Source organism: Cotesia glomerata, linkage group LG7 (assembly GCF_020080835.1).
Source record: "Cotesia glomerata isolate CgM1 linkage group LG7, MPM_Cglom_v2.3, whole genome shotgun sequence".
Lineage (NCBI taxonomy): Eukaryota > Metazoa > Arthropoda > Insecta > Hymenoptera > Braconidae > Cotesia > Cotesia glomerata.
In genome coordinates, this window is record NC_058164.1 from 495,112 (window position 1) to 513,793 (window position 18,682).

An 18,682-nucleotide genomic window follows, 5' to 3' on the forward strand; every position below is an offset into this window, starting at 1 on the left:
TTCATTATAAAAGGACATTTTTATTTACGATTTTCCTGGTGCCGCTGTAGCTCTTGAGTTTGCAAATAAATTTCCGCTACATTGAGTATCAGGAGCATTGCGACGCTTTTGTTGCTGTGAGCAGTCTTCATTGTTCCCATTGAAAATATGGAAAACCGAAGTACGTTCTTCTCAAGTTTATTTGTCACAACAAATGAAATATTGCTCGAGATTATTTTTTTTATTTCTCCAAGCTAAGCTGATAAAAAAAATAATGAAGCGATGCGAAATGAAATAAAATAAAAAAATTTTAAGTAAAAAGTAAAAATGTAACTTAAACATTGCTAAAAAGCCTGACGGGTGACTAATCTGATGGCTCTATGTCGTTTTCACTAGATCGCGTGAAACACGCGAGATTTTTCTCGTTGATTGTATATCCACCGTTGTTTATATGAATCTCTACCGATAAAATATATCCTATCGAAAATATAAAAACCATGACCTGCTCTTTGTTCCATTTTTCGATAGCAAATAAATTTAAATCCTCGGTAAGTCAAAAAATAAATCAGAACACAGTCATCAGCAAATATATAATTAAAGCCACAATAATAACATTTCGAATGGGATGAAAAAAATAAATAACTAAAACCACACCCACGTCAGCAATTACCGGGTTGTAATTCCGGGCAAAATTGTATAGTGAATGGACTAGACCAATAACTTGACTTTGAAATTAGTGGATTAAGAAAGGTTTGGTGAATATACTCCAACAACTCCTCCTCGAGGTGGTACGATTAAGTTGGATGGTATATACCCAAGTAAAGTATAGTAAATGGTTTTTGGGGTGTCTCGAGTTAATAAAGACGCGTGCTACCGAGACGCGTGTTCCCTCAGGCGTATAGTTCTTCTCTGTTCTATATTCTGTACACCTCTACTCTATTCCTAGGGCATGTTTGGAGGTAGTTCAGTCCCCAGTGAAGCTAACCAACACAACAACCATCAGACATCCGAATCCTTGCTTCGTCTATTATTAAACGCAAGACGTTGACTTGGAAACTCAGATCTTTTGTTTTTGCTTCCATTTGCATTTCACTGTCTCGTCTGTTGTTGAATCGAATACTAAAATATTTTTAAACTTTATACGATGAATCCGTCAGCAATATTATATGAATATCTCTGGGAAATATAATTGTGTTTGAAGAAGAGATCGGAACAGAAAATATAATTAATTTTTTGCTGTTGTTCGAACGAAAAGGAAAAATGGAAAAATTGGGTCGAGGCTTTTATATGGTGGTACAAAAAGAATTTCGGTCTGGGCTGGTGCTGGTAGATCGCAGACTGAGTTATCGATAATTGTATTCTCAACTGGATTAAGGGATGAAAGGGACTTGAATCTAGCTGACAAATGGACCCATCAGCATCAGGTATATGTCCCACACTCACGCTCACACTCATATTCAGTAGGGGATAGGATTAAAACAGTAGCTCAACTCAAGCCTACACTCAACTCGCGGACGTTTTGTTTTCACCATCCACCATCACATTTATAAATTGCTCATGGATGTGAGAATAACTCGGTTGGTCATACGTATCTATAGCTATATACCTATACGTATAATGTCGCAGCATGGACAAACTTTTGTTGGGGGGTTGAGAACCCGGCGATAGAACTGAGCTCGGTAGTCTCAATCGTAAACTTTCTGGTATAATACTCACTCGATCAAAACCGCGCCAAAAGGATGAAGAATTAATATAACTAACTTTGTTACGATATCGATACTTGACTTTGGCTACTGAGAAACTTGGCTCAAACTATTACAAGTTGGTCTTACAGTTAAAGTTATTCTCTCCTTCACGACCAAGTCTCAAAAAGTCGAACTCAAATATTTAATTTTTAATTTTTATGCCCAGAAATATGACTCCCAACAGAAATTCTCTCAAAAATATAAATATCTGGTGAAACTTACCGCAAGACTATCTTGTTTCTGCTCCACACACTTTGAGAGCTTTTGCGAACACGGAGAGACAAATAAAAAAAAAAAAAAAAAAAAAAATGAAATACAAATAAATAATAAAAAGAAAAGGAAACGGGAATTTTTTTCGTAAGAGGCAAAACCCGTCAGAGGGTGGAAATTTACGGGTATTCTTCCGCCTCTATTTCGGCCTTACGTGTTCTCCACGTCCGACTGGTACTCTCATCTTTAATTCCGACATGAAACCCACATAATTCGACCGCAATAAATAATTATTGAATTTGAAATACAGTTAATCACACGGATTTATTTATTTTATTAAAAGGATCTGATTTTATTTAAATAAAAGTATATTTATTCTGGATATTGATTTAAAAATAAGGATGGAAAATGAGAGTCACTGGTTTCAAGTAGTATAACTACCTTTTGAAACGATCTCTGGCTTCCACAAGTCACGCAGATAGTCTTTACAGCCAGCGAGCAAAATTACTTTCGACGAATTATTTTCTTATCTTTTTGCTTTTTCGTTATTTAAATTGCTTTTTTATTCTTTTTTTCTTTATTATTGTTATTATAAATTATAATTACAAGTATAATAATTAACATTATTATCAAGAGATGGATATATAAACTCATCCGTACAGTTTAATCACTTCTGCATGAAGAGAGAAGTAAAATCAAACAGAGAAAACTAAAGGAAATGTTCATCAAACTTTGACTAGTCTCTAGGGTCTAGACACCTTAATCTAGAAATTAAACTGCGCTGCTCAACTTTAAATTTATCATCGACCTTTCGAGCACTACTATTAATAAATTTTCAATAGTTATTAATTAAATTCCGATAGAATTAAAGAACTAGGCTAGTGTGTTTCGTTATTGAGTTATTATATTATTGAGTGAATTAATTATCAAAGAAATTTAGTGCCCAGAGCAGCCAGGGTACTATCAGTAGCCGATATATTGACTTGCACTTTAATCGTTGGAAAACGCAATTCAATAATGCATATACGGAGTAACTGTACAAAGGCATATAAGGAACCGCACGGACTAGATGATATGTTCTTCGGTTATCGATTTCCTCCACTTCTACTGTAACAAATATGTTGTTGTGTGTAAATTTTATTGACGTACAGTGAACCTTTATGTGGTATGGACGTTTTTTTTTCATTTTTATTTATACCATATTAAATTTTAGTACAAGCTTCGCTCAAATGTAATAAAATATCCATTTACCAGTTAATATTGGCAAAGCAATTACGTTGTTACATCTTACATGAATAACCCGGGTTATAGAGGTTTTATATTTCACTTTTTGAATCATAGAAACGGCTAGGTAGAAGATTTATGTCACAATGATATTATCAAATGAAAAATATTCAGTTATTTCAAGAGTTTCTGACCAAAATATTATGGTTTGTAGAATAATTTATATTAAAGTTATATTGAGTGTGAATTTAACTTTACAAACAATAAAATCGTTCAAACGAAAAATCAAAGAAGGAATTTAGTTGAAAGAAACATTAAAAGTAGAGCACAAAAAATAAGAACAAAATGACAATCTGTTGATCTTGGTTACTTTAGTCATTTTCTCAATTTAACTTTTTTAAATTCTTGGGGTGTTTTTTTATCAGGCGATTTCTTTCTTTCCGGAAGATTAGAATGGGGCTAGAGCGGCATTCAAGCAGACTTAATCCTCAAAGAGTTTTCTGGACAAGATACTTTATAAAGAGACAACTTTAATCGCTTGTGTGGACTGCAGAGAATAGTAACAGTAGCAGTAATAGTAATAGTACATAATAACTGAACGTAGCAGCAAAGTTGACAATAATGACAAGCAGACAAGAGAGACTGATGCGCTTATACACTGTGTAATTTAGTAGCGAACAATGTCCAGCGTGTTTTATCGACACGTTACTCCTTTCTTTGCACAGCAAACAAACGCTCCAATAAATTGCATAAATTGCACGTGTTGTATTTCTTTCGAAATAAATTGCATCCCAAAACAATATGAACGAACATAATCACACATACGTTCTTGCTGGTAATTATTGACGCGATTCTCCAGCTTTAGCTCTAACTCGAGAGTACACAGTCAATGTATCAATAGAATGTTATGAGGATAGAATATACACACATATAGACATCTGTATCTACAGATACATCTATCTATGTGTAAATCTACGTGTATATTCAGTAATAGTTAATTTGCTTGCGGTATACCGCCGGTTTTCGATACTCTGATTAGCTATGCAAGACCAATTCCAGTCGTCAATAATCCAGCTACTGTGAATTGATTTTGATTGATTGAACGATTATTTCACTGTAATTTATTCTATAACTAATAATTGGTTAATTATTTATTCATTCGTTTATTTATATAATTGTTTTTTTTTTTTTTTTTTTTTTTTTTTTAATTACAGGTGCTCTTTCTGGAGCTAGTTACCGATGAGTAAGTGGACATGAAGCGGCCGTCCAAATGGTCGCCGTTACGGATTCTAATTTTCATTTTTCTCAAATGTGGTAAGACTCTACTTGTTTATTACAAAATTCTTCTCCATCTTTTTTATTATTATAAACTCACGGATTAAATGAAAAATAGGTGTAATTTGCAAGAAGCACGTTTACACTTTTATGGATAGTAAAAATAGTCTTTAGTCTCTAGACTAGATGAAAATCTAATATCATGACACAAGAAAAATTATACGCTATCTCCACGACAATTGAGTAAATTCTTTCCTCACTTTAATTTTACTGGATCCCGTATTTCACTGTGTTACATTAAAATTTCATGTTTGTAACAGAAATAATAAATGTATTAATAAAAATCATTCTTAACTGGAGCGGATTTATATACAATTGTATACTTTTGACAACGAACGAAATTTAATAAAGCTCATAATCGTTAGCCTGTGATGTTTGTACACAAATTTACTCGGTGAATTTAGTTTGTCAGAAAAGAATAAAAATTTTCTCGGTAATCAGAAATAAGCGAATTACCAAGTCCTCACCCCCTTTCACCGAGTGACTTCACTAGTTGAGTTTCAAACTTTATTTTTTAATGTTTATATTGTTATATATGTATAAATACAGTGTCGAGCAGTGGGAATGCACGCAACAAAGGAAACAAAGCAAAAAGTTTTAACGACTTTAAGGAACGCGAGTAACTTCTGTTCGTTCTTCTCTTTTGGTTGTAAAATCTCTTTAGAACTATGGATAAGATGAAAAGAAAATATATACAGATATAGGATTGTATTTATGAAAAAGGTTAAAATTGTTGGAGAAAGCTTGAGAAAAGTATTGCTGTGAAGTTAAGTTCAGGAGCAGTAGCAGCAGGTGTGAATTGACTTCCGCTTTCTTACTGTTTTAACGTTCTACAATAACACTTGACCTCCTTTGTTGCAATTTATAACACATTTGGTAGATAAGGGTGAAAAATATGGTTTGAATTTGGAATTTATCTAGCCGGGAGAATAAATAAGCGGTTGATTGTTGACCTCAGTGAGGGCTTAGCCGCCTTAAAAGTTGACTACTCTTGTGTGATGGAAGATGATAAGAATAAGTAAAGAGAGCATGGATAGAAAAAAGGGAGCGCTGAGATGATCCTTCAACGCTCAAAATAAGAGGAAAAAAATAGAAGCGGTTGAGTAGAACAGCCTATTGTGTTTTATACTTTCAGAGTGTACTTAAAAGATACAACTCTTGGGAATTCCGCAAGCTTAAAGCGACTCTCGCGTTTTTTTTAATAATTCTTCGTTAAGTGCCAAACTGTATTGTAAAAGTAGAGCAAAGTACATACGGGAATGTAGACGTTAAAAATCACAGTTAACATTTTTTTATTTGTTTTATCGCCCTTCAGATACATTGAAACTATTTTTTTGTTTCGCTCTTTCGAGTTTACGGATTCGCATTGATTTTTTTTTCGTCTGGTATCGAGTTAGAAACAATATTGGTATCGGTAAAATTGAAAATACACAATACTTATTTCTTATTTCAATTCCATAATTCAAATATTTATGTTAATTTTATTTCTATGCAAATAGGTGTGCTAAAAAATGTAATATTTGCTTTTAATGATAAAAAAGATTAGTTTTAGCACTATATATTTCTACCATCGCGATATGAAGAAAAAAAAAAAAAAATAATTTCCCATCGCCTCTCTAGTACGCTGCGTAATCTCCCGCCAGACGAAAATTCTATCGGAAATGTATGTGATTTATAAATGTGTACCATATATTTCAAAGAAGAAGAAATATTATATGTTTGATAGTCTCAAAAATATGTAACTTTAAATTTAAGAGTAAAAAATCTATAGCAGTTATTTGATAATAAAGCTATTACCTTTAGTATCTATTGGATCCTAGCAATAATTTAAGTAGTAGCAAGAAAGTAAATACCGAACTAAAGATTTTCGAGTCAGCCTAGAGTTCAAGAGGACAAGTTTTCCGAGGCTTGAGCAAAAGGAAAAGGTTCAGGTACCGGAAACTGGTGGAGTTCGTACTCGAGTGGATCCTTGATCGAGTGAAAAAGTATTCTGACTGATGCCAAGCTGTACAGACAAGATGAGAAGAGAAAATGTGTGGTGACTAGCGTAGAACCCGAGATGAGACGAATAGACGAATGTCGTAAGGAAGAGTGTTGTCGTAAAATTGTATCCCCCGAGGCAACCTCCGAATGATCGATGTCTCGGTTTAAACCTTTCCTACTATACTTTTCTTCTTCTTCTTATTCTATTTATATCTTTCCATTCCTAGCCTATCTGTTCGACGTCCAGATCTGAAATATTTTTCCATTCACCAGCTACCGTACTCAAAATTGTCGTAGTAAAAATATGCACTTGCATCCGAATATACAATATTTATAAAATGTATAAAAGGTTGTCGAGCGTCACGTTCACACGTGTCGGGTACGTGCATATCATATACTCAGTCACGCGATAAAAAATTCAACTATTTTATCATGAATGCATAATAAACTCATCATCATTATCATAATAGGAAGTTTAATAAAATCAAGTTGCATAATATTATATTATAACTTATAAGTCTTGTGTATAAAATAACATTTGATGGTTCGACACTGTCAATTATTATTTTGTTGTGGCATGTGTCATACATACGTTCAGTATCTTCGGTGGAGGAGTCTCAAGCGTCACTCATATCAACCAAGTACACTCCTCTTCATCCCTCTAACTATTCATGCATAATAAACATGCATATCCATCATTTAAATTACATATTATGGTGTTCAATATCATCACTTGTACTAAAGTGCGTTTAATACTCTCGCGTGGCCTTTTATTTTCATCGGTAAAGGTAGAGACAGAGAAAGAGGAAGAGGAAGAGACCGACAACCTGACATAGACATATACTAACATCCCCACAAGTCAACAATTAATTCTACTGATGAGATATCCGTTGGATGCGAACAGAGAGAGAGAGAGAGAACTAAACTAGCTCTCTAGTGCATTCAAATGAGCATTATTATACACAAACTATGCTTCTATCAGCTTTAACTTTAGATGTTTGTCAATTGTCATTTATTAATTGCCATGCACCTGATATTACTAGTCAGTACGGTGATACGCTGAAGGAATTCGTTATTTGTAAATTAATTATCGAGTGGAGTTTAATCGCTAATTGGATTTATTGAAGGGGTGTAAATGTCAGAGGTGCTGGAATTTATTTTAAAAACTTTTAGTTAGTCAACGGTGTGGATTTCTTCACTCTCGATTTAAGTGTCTACTCTGTTTTCTGGTGTTACATTATACGCGACGTGACTTTTAAAGGTTTCGGTTATTAGTAAGCTAAGACCGGGATTAAAAATGGCTTCCTTCGCAATGTTGACTTTTGTTTTATTCATTAAAGATCCGTCGATGATTACTAACTGACATTCGATTCTATTTAATTCCATTCCTCGGCTGTATTGATTGTACCTATACTATTTATTTAATACCGCAAAGGGTAATGGCTAGTTAAACACAAATCAGATACAGATACAGAGGCCTGATGATATTATTGAATGCATTACCCGGATGATCGCAATATCTTCTTGAGTCCTCTGGTCTAGTGATCTGAGTTGAGAGATAACGAGCTTATTTGCAGGATTACCGGTTCATTGATTTTGGTGTAAGCTCGACCGCGAGATTAATATCACCTCTTGGCTTATAGCTCGGTATTGTTTACTGCCACAGAAGCCCACAGATTATCAACATATCATCCTGTATCCTTTTAAACAATTCATTTCATTAATTCGAGTATACATTTCTATTCGTAAACCCTCCAGAGATATTATTTGTTCCATCAGATACGTAATTTTCTCCTTTTTATTAAATTATCCCGAGAAAAAACACCAGAGTCACGCAACATCTCACATCAATCCGTTATATTTCATTATAAATTTCCCACACACATATTTGATGCTTCGCTCCGTTCAATGTTTTTTTTTTTTTTTTTTTTTTTTTTTCAACCCCCAATGGAATCGATTACTCACGTAACTTGATTTTCAAATCCGACATATCACTCAATATATTCCAACTTTTACGCATGAAAAAACGCTGTTATGGATACGATATTTTTTAAAATATTTTTATCATTATTTATAGACAAAGCTTAAAAAGATGTTCATTAAAAAAAATTTTTCAAAATTAAGAATTTTTATTTGATCCCCCATGTCTCGTTTTATTTACGAGCCAATGTTACATTTTACGACACCTCGTTTCGTCCGAAAGACCTTTTCTCTTCAGTAGCAGACTCGTCCATACATATACGAGCGTGTTATACTACTCTGGAGACTACCGAGGAGCCTGAGACATTTTCTCCAGCAATTTGCACCTCGCCCTCGGTATAACATGATAAAGATAGAGATGAGGAATACATACAGACAGAGGTGGATTCAGAAGCTCTCAAACTCAGAGTTATTGTATGGTGTAGTAGAGCATCACCACCGCTACCACTACAGCCTCAGATGTTCTCTTATTTTACTCTTAAAGCTTAGATCAATTGAAGCTCCACGAGCTTACGAGAATACCAGCTCAGATAGTAGAAATACCGTACCAGAGTTACTGCATCTTTCAAAGCAATACCCCGGGGGTAAACGTCTTGACCGTTGTATCAAGCTGCTCAGAAAATACGATCGATACTTTAGTTCGTTGCGGTTTGTTTGTTTCTTCACTATCACCATAACAGACAAAGTAAAGCCTGTTTTTGTTTCTAGTTCGGTTCTTTCCCCAAAGCAATTACAAAATTGTCATTGTCAATCAATTTGTACGGACACATGTTGATAAATTTACCTCTCTGCTGATAGAAGGATTTTTTTCAATGTTCAATAAATATTTATCAACAATATCAATTAATAAATTCCTCCAATCCCAGAGTGTTTATATATTGTGCAAACATCAAGGTATATTAATATGTAGATGCATTGTTTAAGTAATTGATTAATCGTTAGAGGTGAGCAAAGAGATTGGATTCCTGTTGGGATTCCGAGAGTATTGGTGATGTCTCAACATTGGAGTATTACCATTTGGGCCATGTCATGTTACGTTGAATGATCATTGTTCTGGTACTCCTCAGGATTCAGCTTACCGTGTCCCAACGTAGCACTTGCCTGGCATAGTGGCATATCCTCATGATAGATAGCATAGTGGTGCTTTGGCAGCCTATAGCTGGCTCCCAGTGACCTTTACATGCGAACACTACTCATTTATATTGCTACACCTACACAGCGAGGTGTTTGGTGTGCGTTGACTACCTTGCTTCAGTTGAGCTGCTTCGAACTCAGTTTATGTCGTAATCGCACTTACTCTCGCCATCATACAACCATCACCCATCACCCGTCTATTCTCCTCGACACTCTATACCTGTATATACGCATCCAGGAATGAACATTTATCGCGTTTGCCCGGGTGACACGTTCATCGATTGGTCAAACATGCAATTATCTTCCGTTTGCTTTTTTTTATTACTCAACATTATATATACTGAACTATTTTTGTTTTTATTAAACGTTTTCTGGCTGTGAAGCAAGGATAGTGAAGCAAGCGCGGGTACTTTGATGGTTAAATGAAATCGTTGAAGATTGCTTACCTTTCCGGATTATCTACAGAGCCAGCAAACTCAAGAGCTCCCAGAGAGAAAATTCAAGTTTAATGGAGATTACCGAGTTGTAATTTATAGCGAATTTTTTTCCATTTATTTTTGTCCGGTCTATCGAGGTCAAAATTGATAGCTTTGTAATTTTGTTTCGCAAGCTGCCGGTAATTCTTATACACCCGTGGAGTAACATGCTGATGATGCAATGGTACAACCAGGAATCCGCTTATTTTATCGTTTTGTTTTCGAGCACACCCACCAGTTGCTTTTTTCATACTCGCCAATATAAACTCTATTTATCGAGGTATATTGGAATTTTTTCACGCGGTAAACTGCCTTTATATCGAACACCACAGCTGTTGATTTTTTAATTTAAAAACAGTAATTTAATTTAAACATAAATTAAAATTTTCAGGCACAATGGAACCAATATTGGCGATGGAAGATACCTTTTTTTCTCGACTAGTTGTCGCGGCGTCTCACACAGCCCTGTCAGGAGATCTAGCAGTCCTAATTATAAATTTATCAGCTTTGGACCACATGAAAACCACGACGAGCACCACAACTCAAATACCGGAAATTTCAACGGTTGGGAAGACAACTGCGCGAACAAGGACGAAAATAACTACGACAACGACTACAGAGGAGGCTGATATTGTTATGGAACAAGAAGAGGAAGACGATAATGATGATTATGATTCTTGGCAACCGCAACCCGAATATGATCCTTTTGTTTTACGGTAATTCAATTTAATTATAATTACAAACTTAATTAATATTCTATTCAAACTTCTCTGTTATTATTTACAATAACAATATTTAGCGATGATATTATGTCGGTATTATTGTACATAAAGTAAACATTTAACATAAACAAATATATCGAAAGATAATAATCATGTTTAGTACAGTTAATTGATTTTTCAATTAAAAATATTAATTAAACAAATTATTTAATTACTGCAGTGTTATGCGCTTGGACGGATTTTCATCAGAATTAATTGGCGAAGTACCGATCGAGATTTCTACATCAGTTGCTAATATTACACTTTCGATTCCGTGTGGGTTTTTTTCAAGGGGTGGTGCATACTCGTTGCAATTACAGCGTAAATCAGTTCCGGCTAGCGACAAATTTATGGATACCAATGGCGTCCAGGTACTTTTTTTCATTCACACCTGTTCTATATTTTTCTATAAATCATTGAAAATTTTAATTTTTTATTAAAGATGAGGACAACATTGGACGTGAGATGGCCAACACCCTCGCTAACTCTAGAGCCCCAGCATTTTAATACCTATCCAGATCAGCCAGTTCTCGCGACACTAGAGTACACAGGAATATCATGTGCACCCGCAAAAGGAATTCCCGAAGACACGTATTCGCTTCAACTTGTCTACTGTGGTGCTAGCGTACTGTCATGCGATCCGCGAAATAAAACCAACATTCAGGTATAATATAATTATAATTATAATATTGCTTTACTCAATGAAAACTTGAACAAATATTTCAAGTTAAATTCAACTATCTGGAAATTATTCAGATTAATGTAAAATAGTACATTACGTAAATTAATCAAATATTTATATTCTAATCCGGCTTACTTAACGAACTGATCAACGAAAATTACCAGACCGAAATTAAGAGGAAATTCAAAGGAAACTTTTTGTGTACAAAATTGAGCTGCAGACATTAAAAATAAGATAAATTTAGACAGACAGTATGATTATAAAACATAAATGATTGTGAATTTGTTTAACAGATGCTTTACTCTGAAGAAATAGCAGGATTTCCATCGCAAAAAATCCTGAAGCTCCGGTGCGAGTTTTTCGGGCTCGCTGGACACTACGCTTTGAGACTGAAACCGTCTGACGTTAATTCAACAGCACCAACTACTAGTGCATACATTAAAGTTTGTTTGTTAATTTTGTTTATCTTATTTGAAACTTTACCAATTCTCAGTACAATTTAAATTCCAATATATTTTATTTATATTGGTCTTATTCAGGAATACGTCGACATTTATCCAATTTAAATTGTTTACAGGTGGAAGTTTCGAATCAGTATGTATTCAATGTCCACGCTCGCTCAGTTTACCCGTGTGACGGAAACTCTGGAGGTCTGTCGGTCCTCTTCGAGTACCCGTCCTGCCGTCTACAAGACGATCGAGTTCGCGTTTACGGGCGTCTGAGAGCCGACGTGGCATCACTCGCGCCACCCTCAACTTTGCACTACGTTGCTGAATTAAAAGCACCGCCTGGGAAACATACTCTCACCTTTGACTGTGAAATATTTACCGAAAAATTCGTCGAGTATTGCTTCGTATACGTCAGTCAAGCTATCAACGGCGCAATGGCTGAAGTTAGAGTCGATTGCATTCCCACGTTTCCCATTCAAGGTAAATTGCTTCCAGTTTGCTACTCTTTTTACAGACTTTTTTAATTGCGAATCTTTTTCTTCCTCGCTTTTATATAAACTTATACTTTTTAGAAAAATAAAAGAATTTTTTAACAATTTATCGATTTATCTGCTCTGTAATATAAATTTAATCGCCGTATTAAAAAATAATTTTGTGAGTAAAATTGAAATCAATCTTGGGATTTCAAATTGATATTTGGAAATCAATCTTGTCTTAAAAAAAAAAAAAAGAATGATTTAAAATTCAGAACCTACTAAATCTAATTTGAATTATCTCAGAAAAAAATTGACACTGGTAATCAGAGTTTCCCTATCTTTATTACTCATCAGTAGGTTTCATTAAACGCGAAATACGAGAAGAAAGTAAAGTGAGAGATAAATACATATATAATAATACATAAGTCACTTCTTAACGTCACTTGGATAAATAATTTCAAAAGAGTAAAGAAACAAACAAATTTAAGCATAAACCAAGAAAGAAAGGCTATGAAATAATAACCTAGTCATTAAGATACAATAGTACTCTATAAAAAATTCATTATTTTTGTCTCGAGGTTATTTCTTATTATAATACAGCTTTTACTTTTTATTAGTCATTTAGTTTAAAAGTTTAATCGCAACTCGGCTCTCTATTGTACTAATACTATCATTATTATTATTATTATTATTATTATTTTTCACAGAACGTTCTTTAATATTGAGTTAATCCAAGTTTAATATACATCCCGTTGCGCCTTACAGACTATATACACTACTATATAGACTGGAGCAGTGAGTGAGATTGTGAAAATAACTTCCGATGCAACAGCGATTGCCTATCGAACTTTTCGCATTTATCTCGAGCCAAGATCGTTGACCTAAAATTTATCAGAGGACTCTGAGCTACTTCATCTTGATTTTGGTGTTCTGGAAGTCCATGTATAATATAATAGACTTCAGCCCTTAATGAGAGACTTAATTATAGCCCAATTAGAGCCAAGACCTTGGTATTACTTTCCTTGTCGATTAAATCTGACACTTTTCATTGAATAATGGTCTAAGGTCTCGCTGAATTTATATACTGTGTGTCTTCATTATCTCGGTGTAATTAATTATACACCACACAGTAATTTATTATTATTGTAGTAAATAAATTAAAATTATTTTGTTACAGTAATTATAATTGGTAAATAATGAGAATGAGCAATTATTGTAATAATGATCCGAGAGGCGATGATAATGTCGGAAAATAAATAAAATATTACCGTTGATATCACACGGATGTAATAACGCGTTACCATTTATGATCGTGAATGCATTATATATCTATTCTGACAATTTAGACCCACAGGTTCCGAACAGCCGAGTATAGATGGAAATAATATTTCATCAGGTATGCGTCTACCACATACATTAATATATACATACGTAAACCACACCACAGACTATATATCGTGAGTTTATGTGCGAGGAATGATGATCGTAGAACTGTGAGAGAACCACTCAAAGTTCTATAAATTTCGTTTTGCGGGAGTCGAATTTCAACGATAAAATTTTACAACGATATATCGCTGTACATCCGTTTTCACGACTGAAAATGTCGACTAAATATGTGCGCGTGATATCTAGGTACATTTATATTACATATTATCCAAAGAGTAGACTGATTGTAAGTTTAAACTTGAGAAAGAGAGAGCAAAAATGATTTTATTATTTTGCTCCATTTAGAGGTGACGCTTTCTAGGTATTTAAGCTCTGTCGGCTGCTCTTTCAGCCTCGGATTTGGTCAGTTAGACAAGTTAATTAATTTCCTGGAAAAGTACTTATGGAAGTTTAAATTGTAATATTTTGGCATTTGAAATAATTTTAATTGCCGAGAGCGTTAAATATTTAATTACCAATTTGTTATTTATATTGTTTTAGTTAAAAAAGTTCTTGATACACCTATAATATAAATAATTTGTATTGATGGGTATAAAACGCGAAGGATAATTGACCGAGAAAAGTTTAGTAGTCAATAGTTACGCGTCAGTTCGATCACTTGTCCTGTTTTACTGGCATAACTACGTAAAATCCCACAGGCGAACGCTAATGGAATTATTTCAATTTGCATATAAACTGAGTATAGCGACGAGTTGAGCAAATTTCACTCCCTTCGCTCACCTAAACGACCGAGATGACATCCTAGATAAACTATTTTTTATTTTATTTCATTTTTTTTATTTACCTATCATCATCATGATATTTTTTTTTTCATCCATAATCATTCCGCTGGAAGGTACAGCAAAACATTTTACTGAAATACATTCTGCGCTACTCTCGATGCTAAGTATTTTAAAACTCCTCGTAAAGTTACTAAAAGCTCATTTTTTATGTTATATAAAAAATTTACATGTTAAACTGCAGCAAAAATATTAAAATCGGTTTTTTCATTTGTGACAATAAATTCCAGTAGTGAATTTTTAATCACAATAAAAAAAATATGTAATAATATATTAATCGAAAGACTTAGTGTACATAATAGACATAGAGATAAAGAAAAAACAGACGAAAAAAGTAACTTTAAGTATAAGAAGTGGAAAAAAAAAGAAACTAGATCTCGTATTGTGGCTCAGTGGCTTGAGAAAGCTCTATGCAATATGTACTAACGCTTTAAGATCCTTTTTATAAAGCACGTTTCATTCACTGGAAAACGATCCCGCGAGTCCATTTCAACGTTCATCAAGCTAAAGGACGTACGGATCGACGAATGTATATATAAAGTCTCATTTTACGTTCTTAACATCGACCTACATCCATCCCGTCGATAGATAGACCGAAAGAAGCTAAGACTGATATCCAAGAGTAGTGCATCACCGAGCTTTAATATGTTATATATGTATTTCTATACCTGTTACTATTGGCCTGGCTGCTTATTATTGGAGATTACCGGTGCGAGTGGTTCGCCGAAGGGGAGGATTCGTGTGGATGCGCTGGTAATAACACGGAGTTTCAATCGTCATGAGATTATCCCTCAACTCTGTGAGTAAATCTCATTAGAAAGCAAAGTCCCTATCGAGTTCCAGCTCCGGATGTTCGGTTATTCCCTTGCCTTTGAGTTATAATAAGAGAGAAACTAACAATAATGATGATAATAATCATTAATTATCAAACTTTACGGCTTAAATCGCTTCTAGTTATTATATAATATAATAGAAGATTTACAATTTTTTTTTTTTTTTTTTTTTTTTTATATTGCAGACAGCGACGCTGGAGGATGGGGTGACTGGAGCCCTTGGGGGCCTTGCAGTAGTACGTGTGTTGGAGGTGTCCGGAATCGTTTCAGATTCTGCGACAAACCGCCGCCACGTTACGGGGCTAAATTCTGTCAAGGAAAAGCTGTCGAGTCCGAGGCTTGCGGTGGTGCTGGCGGGCTCGATCTTGAAAACACGTGGTCTGCTGCCGAGTGGGAGTGTAAACACGGGCAAGGACTCGCGGCTGAGAGACCAGAGGTTACTGCTGAGGTAGGCACCAAGTGCCGCTGCGGCTGTGTTGTCAATTTACGTAACGAAACTATAACCAGAAAAATTTTGGCTGCAAGCACCCAGGCTTGTCCCGGCCGATCCTTTTGGCTTATTCAAGTAATTCAAATATTAAATATTTACCTCACTTCTGTATTAATTGAGAAAAAAATGGATATTTTTATGTATGATGAATATTTTCAGACTGAGCCCGGATCGGTTGTCAAGCTTCACTTTGATCAAACTAAATTTCCGTGTTCTGGTCAGTATGTCAGAGCACGAGATGGGGATTCTTTGAGTGCTGAGCTATTGGCAGATGTCGCTATTGACAAAAATACACCGGAGTCGGGGACTGTTATGTCAACAGCCCAGAGCTTGCTGTTGGAATTTTTTAGCGATGAAATAACTGTCGCGAGAGCTTCATGCAGCGGAGGGTTTTTAGCCCACGTCTCAATATTCGGTAAGTTTGAACAATAATATTTTTATTTTTTATTTTTTAAGTTGAATTTTTTTTTTAAATATAATTAATATTTACAAACTAAAACTTGAGATAAATTTTTTGAAGTATTTGTTAGTAATTTGGCATGTAAAATTAAATGTCTAAATAAAAATTTATTTAATTTGAAAATGGGAGGGAAAATTTACTCCTGATATTTTACAGCATAATATATTTAGTGCTTTTAGAAACAAAACTGTTATATAGAAAGTGTAAAGTAATTTGTATGGTTCTGTAAACTTGAATAATGAAATAATTTTGGTGCATGAATGACGCCGAGTATTATGATATTACTGTTAAAACATAACAACAATATTAAATCCTATTTAGTTTAAATCCTTTATGAAAATGGTGTGATACTTAATACGATAATGGAATATTTACAACTTCTGTAGCAAAATCTCAACCAGAAAACGTAACAGAGGATACAACGGCTGTGCTCATTGGACCAAAAGTCATGGCAGCCGCGGGAAAATGGGCACTATGGTTCTCACCCGCCCACTTGGCAGCAGCATCACTCCTGCTTCTCATGTTTCTAGTTTCCATCTTCTTAGCATTGCAATATGCCGTAAAGTACAGAAAATACCAGGTTGCCGAGGATCTGGATAGTTTGACCGACAACTCAAGTAAGTTTACCATAACGTTTAAGTCAACACATCTCAATTCACGTCAAAAATTTTGTTTTTTTCGCAACTTTTACTTGGCAGTTTTCTTGACAATTTTTTTTGAACCTCAACAGCGTGCAGTGGATCTATGCAAGGACTAGCACGTCGTGCAAGAGCATTATCTTCAGCTACTCTTATCTCCGAAGTAGTATCTCTTGTAAGATTAACACGTAGAAGACCCTCAGGGCACGGTAGACTGGAAGAGACGTCTGGTGATCTTGAGGATGGGTACGAAAGTACCGAAACTCAGGCCGAGTAAGTAAAGTCCTCTTTACGTGATTGTATTGTTAAAGCTTCTTCATTTAGTTATTAATGAATTTAATATTTGTTAAAATTCAGCATGGAAGGTGAGGAGGAAGCTAATGCAGAGACCGGGACTTTGAAGCTTAAAGAACAAGAAGATATTAACGGCTCGCAAAAAACCATAGTCGCAAGTGTTAAAAGTACACCTTCACGTCGGTCTTCATCATCGAGCACATTAACTTCGATATCCGGGCAACCCGAGGTCAAGTACGCCCGTCCAGTTAAGTAAGTTACGGCATGATGCCTGTTTTACTTTTATATTTTACTTTTTAAATTAATATTTGATACTAAGTTGATTATTTAATTTGTGATTAAAGTTCGCGCTAAGAGTAATTGAATTAATTTTTCTTAATCGGTTTATGTGTTTATTAATTTATAATTTCAATTATAAATTAGATTATATACGCCGTATGCTTTTTATATCTGTTTTTAGTGCATTCCTCTCTGTTATAACAATCTTCTCCAGTATTGCCAAGCGGAATTCAAATAAAGTAATGTGGAATTGCACGGTTACAAAAAAAAATTTATAAATTTTTTAGTCTCTCTAGTATTTTATTCATAAATTTTTATTTTTAAGCCATTTAATCCAACCATCTTTATGTTCACTCAACATTAATAAATAAATCATAAAAACAAAACTTGACGCTGTTTTTAATTTTTTAAAAGAATTTCAACAAGTTAGAAAAATTATTTTCTCTTAAAAAATTCTACAGCGAAAAGTTTAAAACAAAAATAAAAAAATAAAAAACAATCTAAGTGTTTATGTATAAATAAAACAAACGACAAATGTGCATGGCACTTACACCACATGCCTAGATGTCAGCTACACTCTTTATGATTAAACACGAAAATAACCTCTAGGTCACCGCTTGATAGAAAAAATTTAATTAAACTAAATAATTTAAGTTAATTAATGGTCACTGGAGTTTCTTTTTGTTCCTGTTGTCTAGCTTATAATTAAATTTCTAATCATAAAAGTCCAAGTGATAAGTCTGTGAGTAATCGGAGACGGTATTTTTTTCAGGCTTCGGACGGTCGGCCCGATAAGTCCCGTGTCCGAGGAGGCATCGATTTCAGAAGACAGTAGACGTTGTAGCACTGAAAGTGGTTCAACCAGCGTGAATAACGTAAGCGTCTCACACCCAAAACCAACTAGAGTCCAGGCCAAGGTACACCCGTCCTCAATATTATACGCTTTTAAATTATCCACATTACACACTTATTACATTTTGTTGTGATAATATCGCGGATGGGTTTCCTTAGTTCTTTTATTTTTCATAA

At 34.5% G+C, this 18,682-nt stretch overlaps 1 protein-coding gene across 2 annotated transcripts in view; it reads left to right on the top strand.

The window, feature by feature from the left end:
* Positions 1 to 18,682, top strand: part of LOC123268250 — a 38,910-nt gene that overhangs the window by 17,527 nt on the left and 2,701 nt on the right. Inside the window, exons 3-14 of one of the 2 annotated variants that reach the window (XM_044733178.1) lie at positions 4,373 to 4,472; positions 10,458 to 10,782; positions 11,009 to 11,198; positions 11,270 to 11,491; positions 11,803 to 11,952; positions 12,087 to 12,438; positions 15,678 to 16,057; positions 16,142 to 16,397; positions 16,829 to 17,059; positions 17,173 to 17,353; positions 17,438 to 17,626; positions 18,426 to 18,570. In XM_044733178.1, the coding sequence (XP_044589113.1) occupies positions 4,412 to 4,472; positions 10,458 to 10,782; positions 11,009 to 11,198; positions 11,270 to 11,491; positions 11,803 to 11,952; positions 12,087 to 12,438; positions 15,678 to 16,057; positions 16,142 to 16,397; positions 16,829 to 17,059; positions 17,173 to 17,353; positions 17,438 to 17,626; positions 18,426 to 18,570 (2,682 nt within the window). In that variant the 5' untranslated portion in view covers positions 4,373 to 4,411. The remainder of the gene's footprint in view (positions 1 to 4,372; positions 4,473 to 10,457; positions 10,783 to 11,008; positions 11,199 to 11,269; positions 11,492 to 11,802; positions 11,953 to 12,086; positions 12,439 to 15,677; positions 16,058 to 16,141; positions 16,398 to 16,828; positions 17,060 to 17,172; positions 17,354 to 17,437; positions 17,627 to 18,425; positions 18,571 to 18,682) is intronic. The other variant, XM_044733179.1, reaches the window with a different exon arrangement.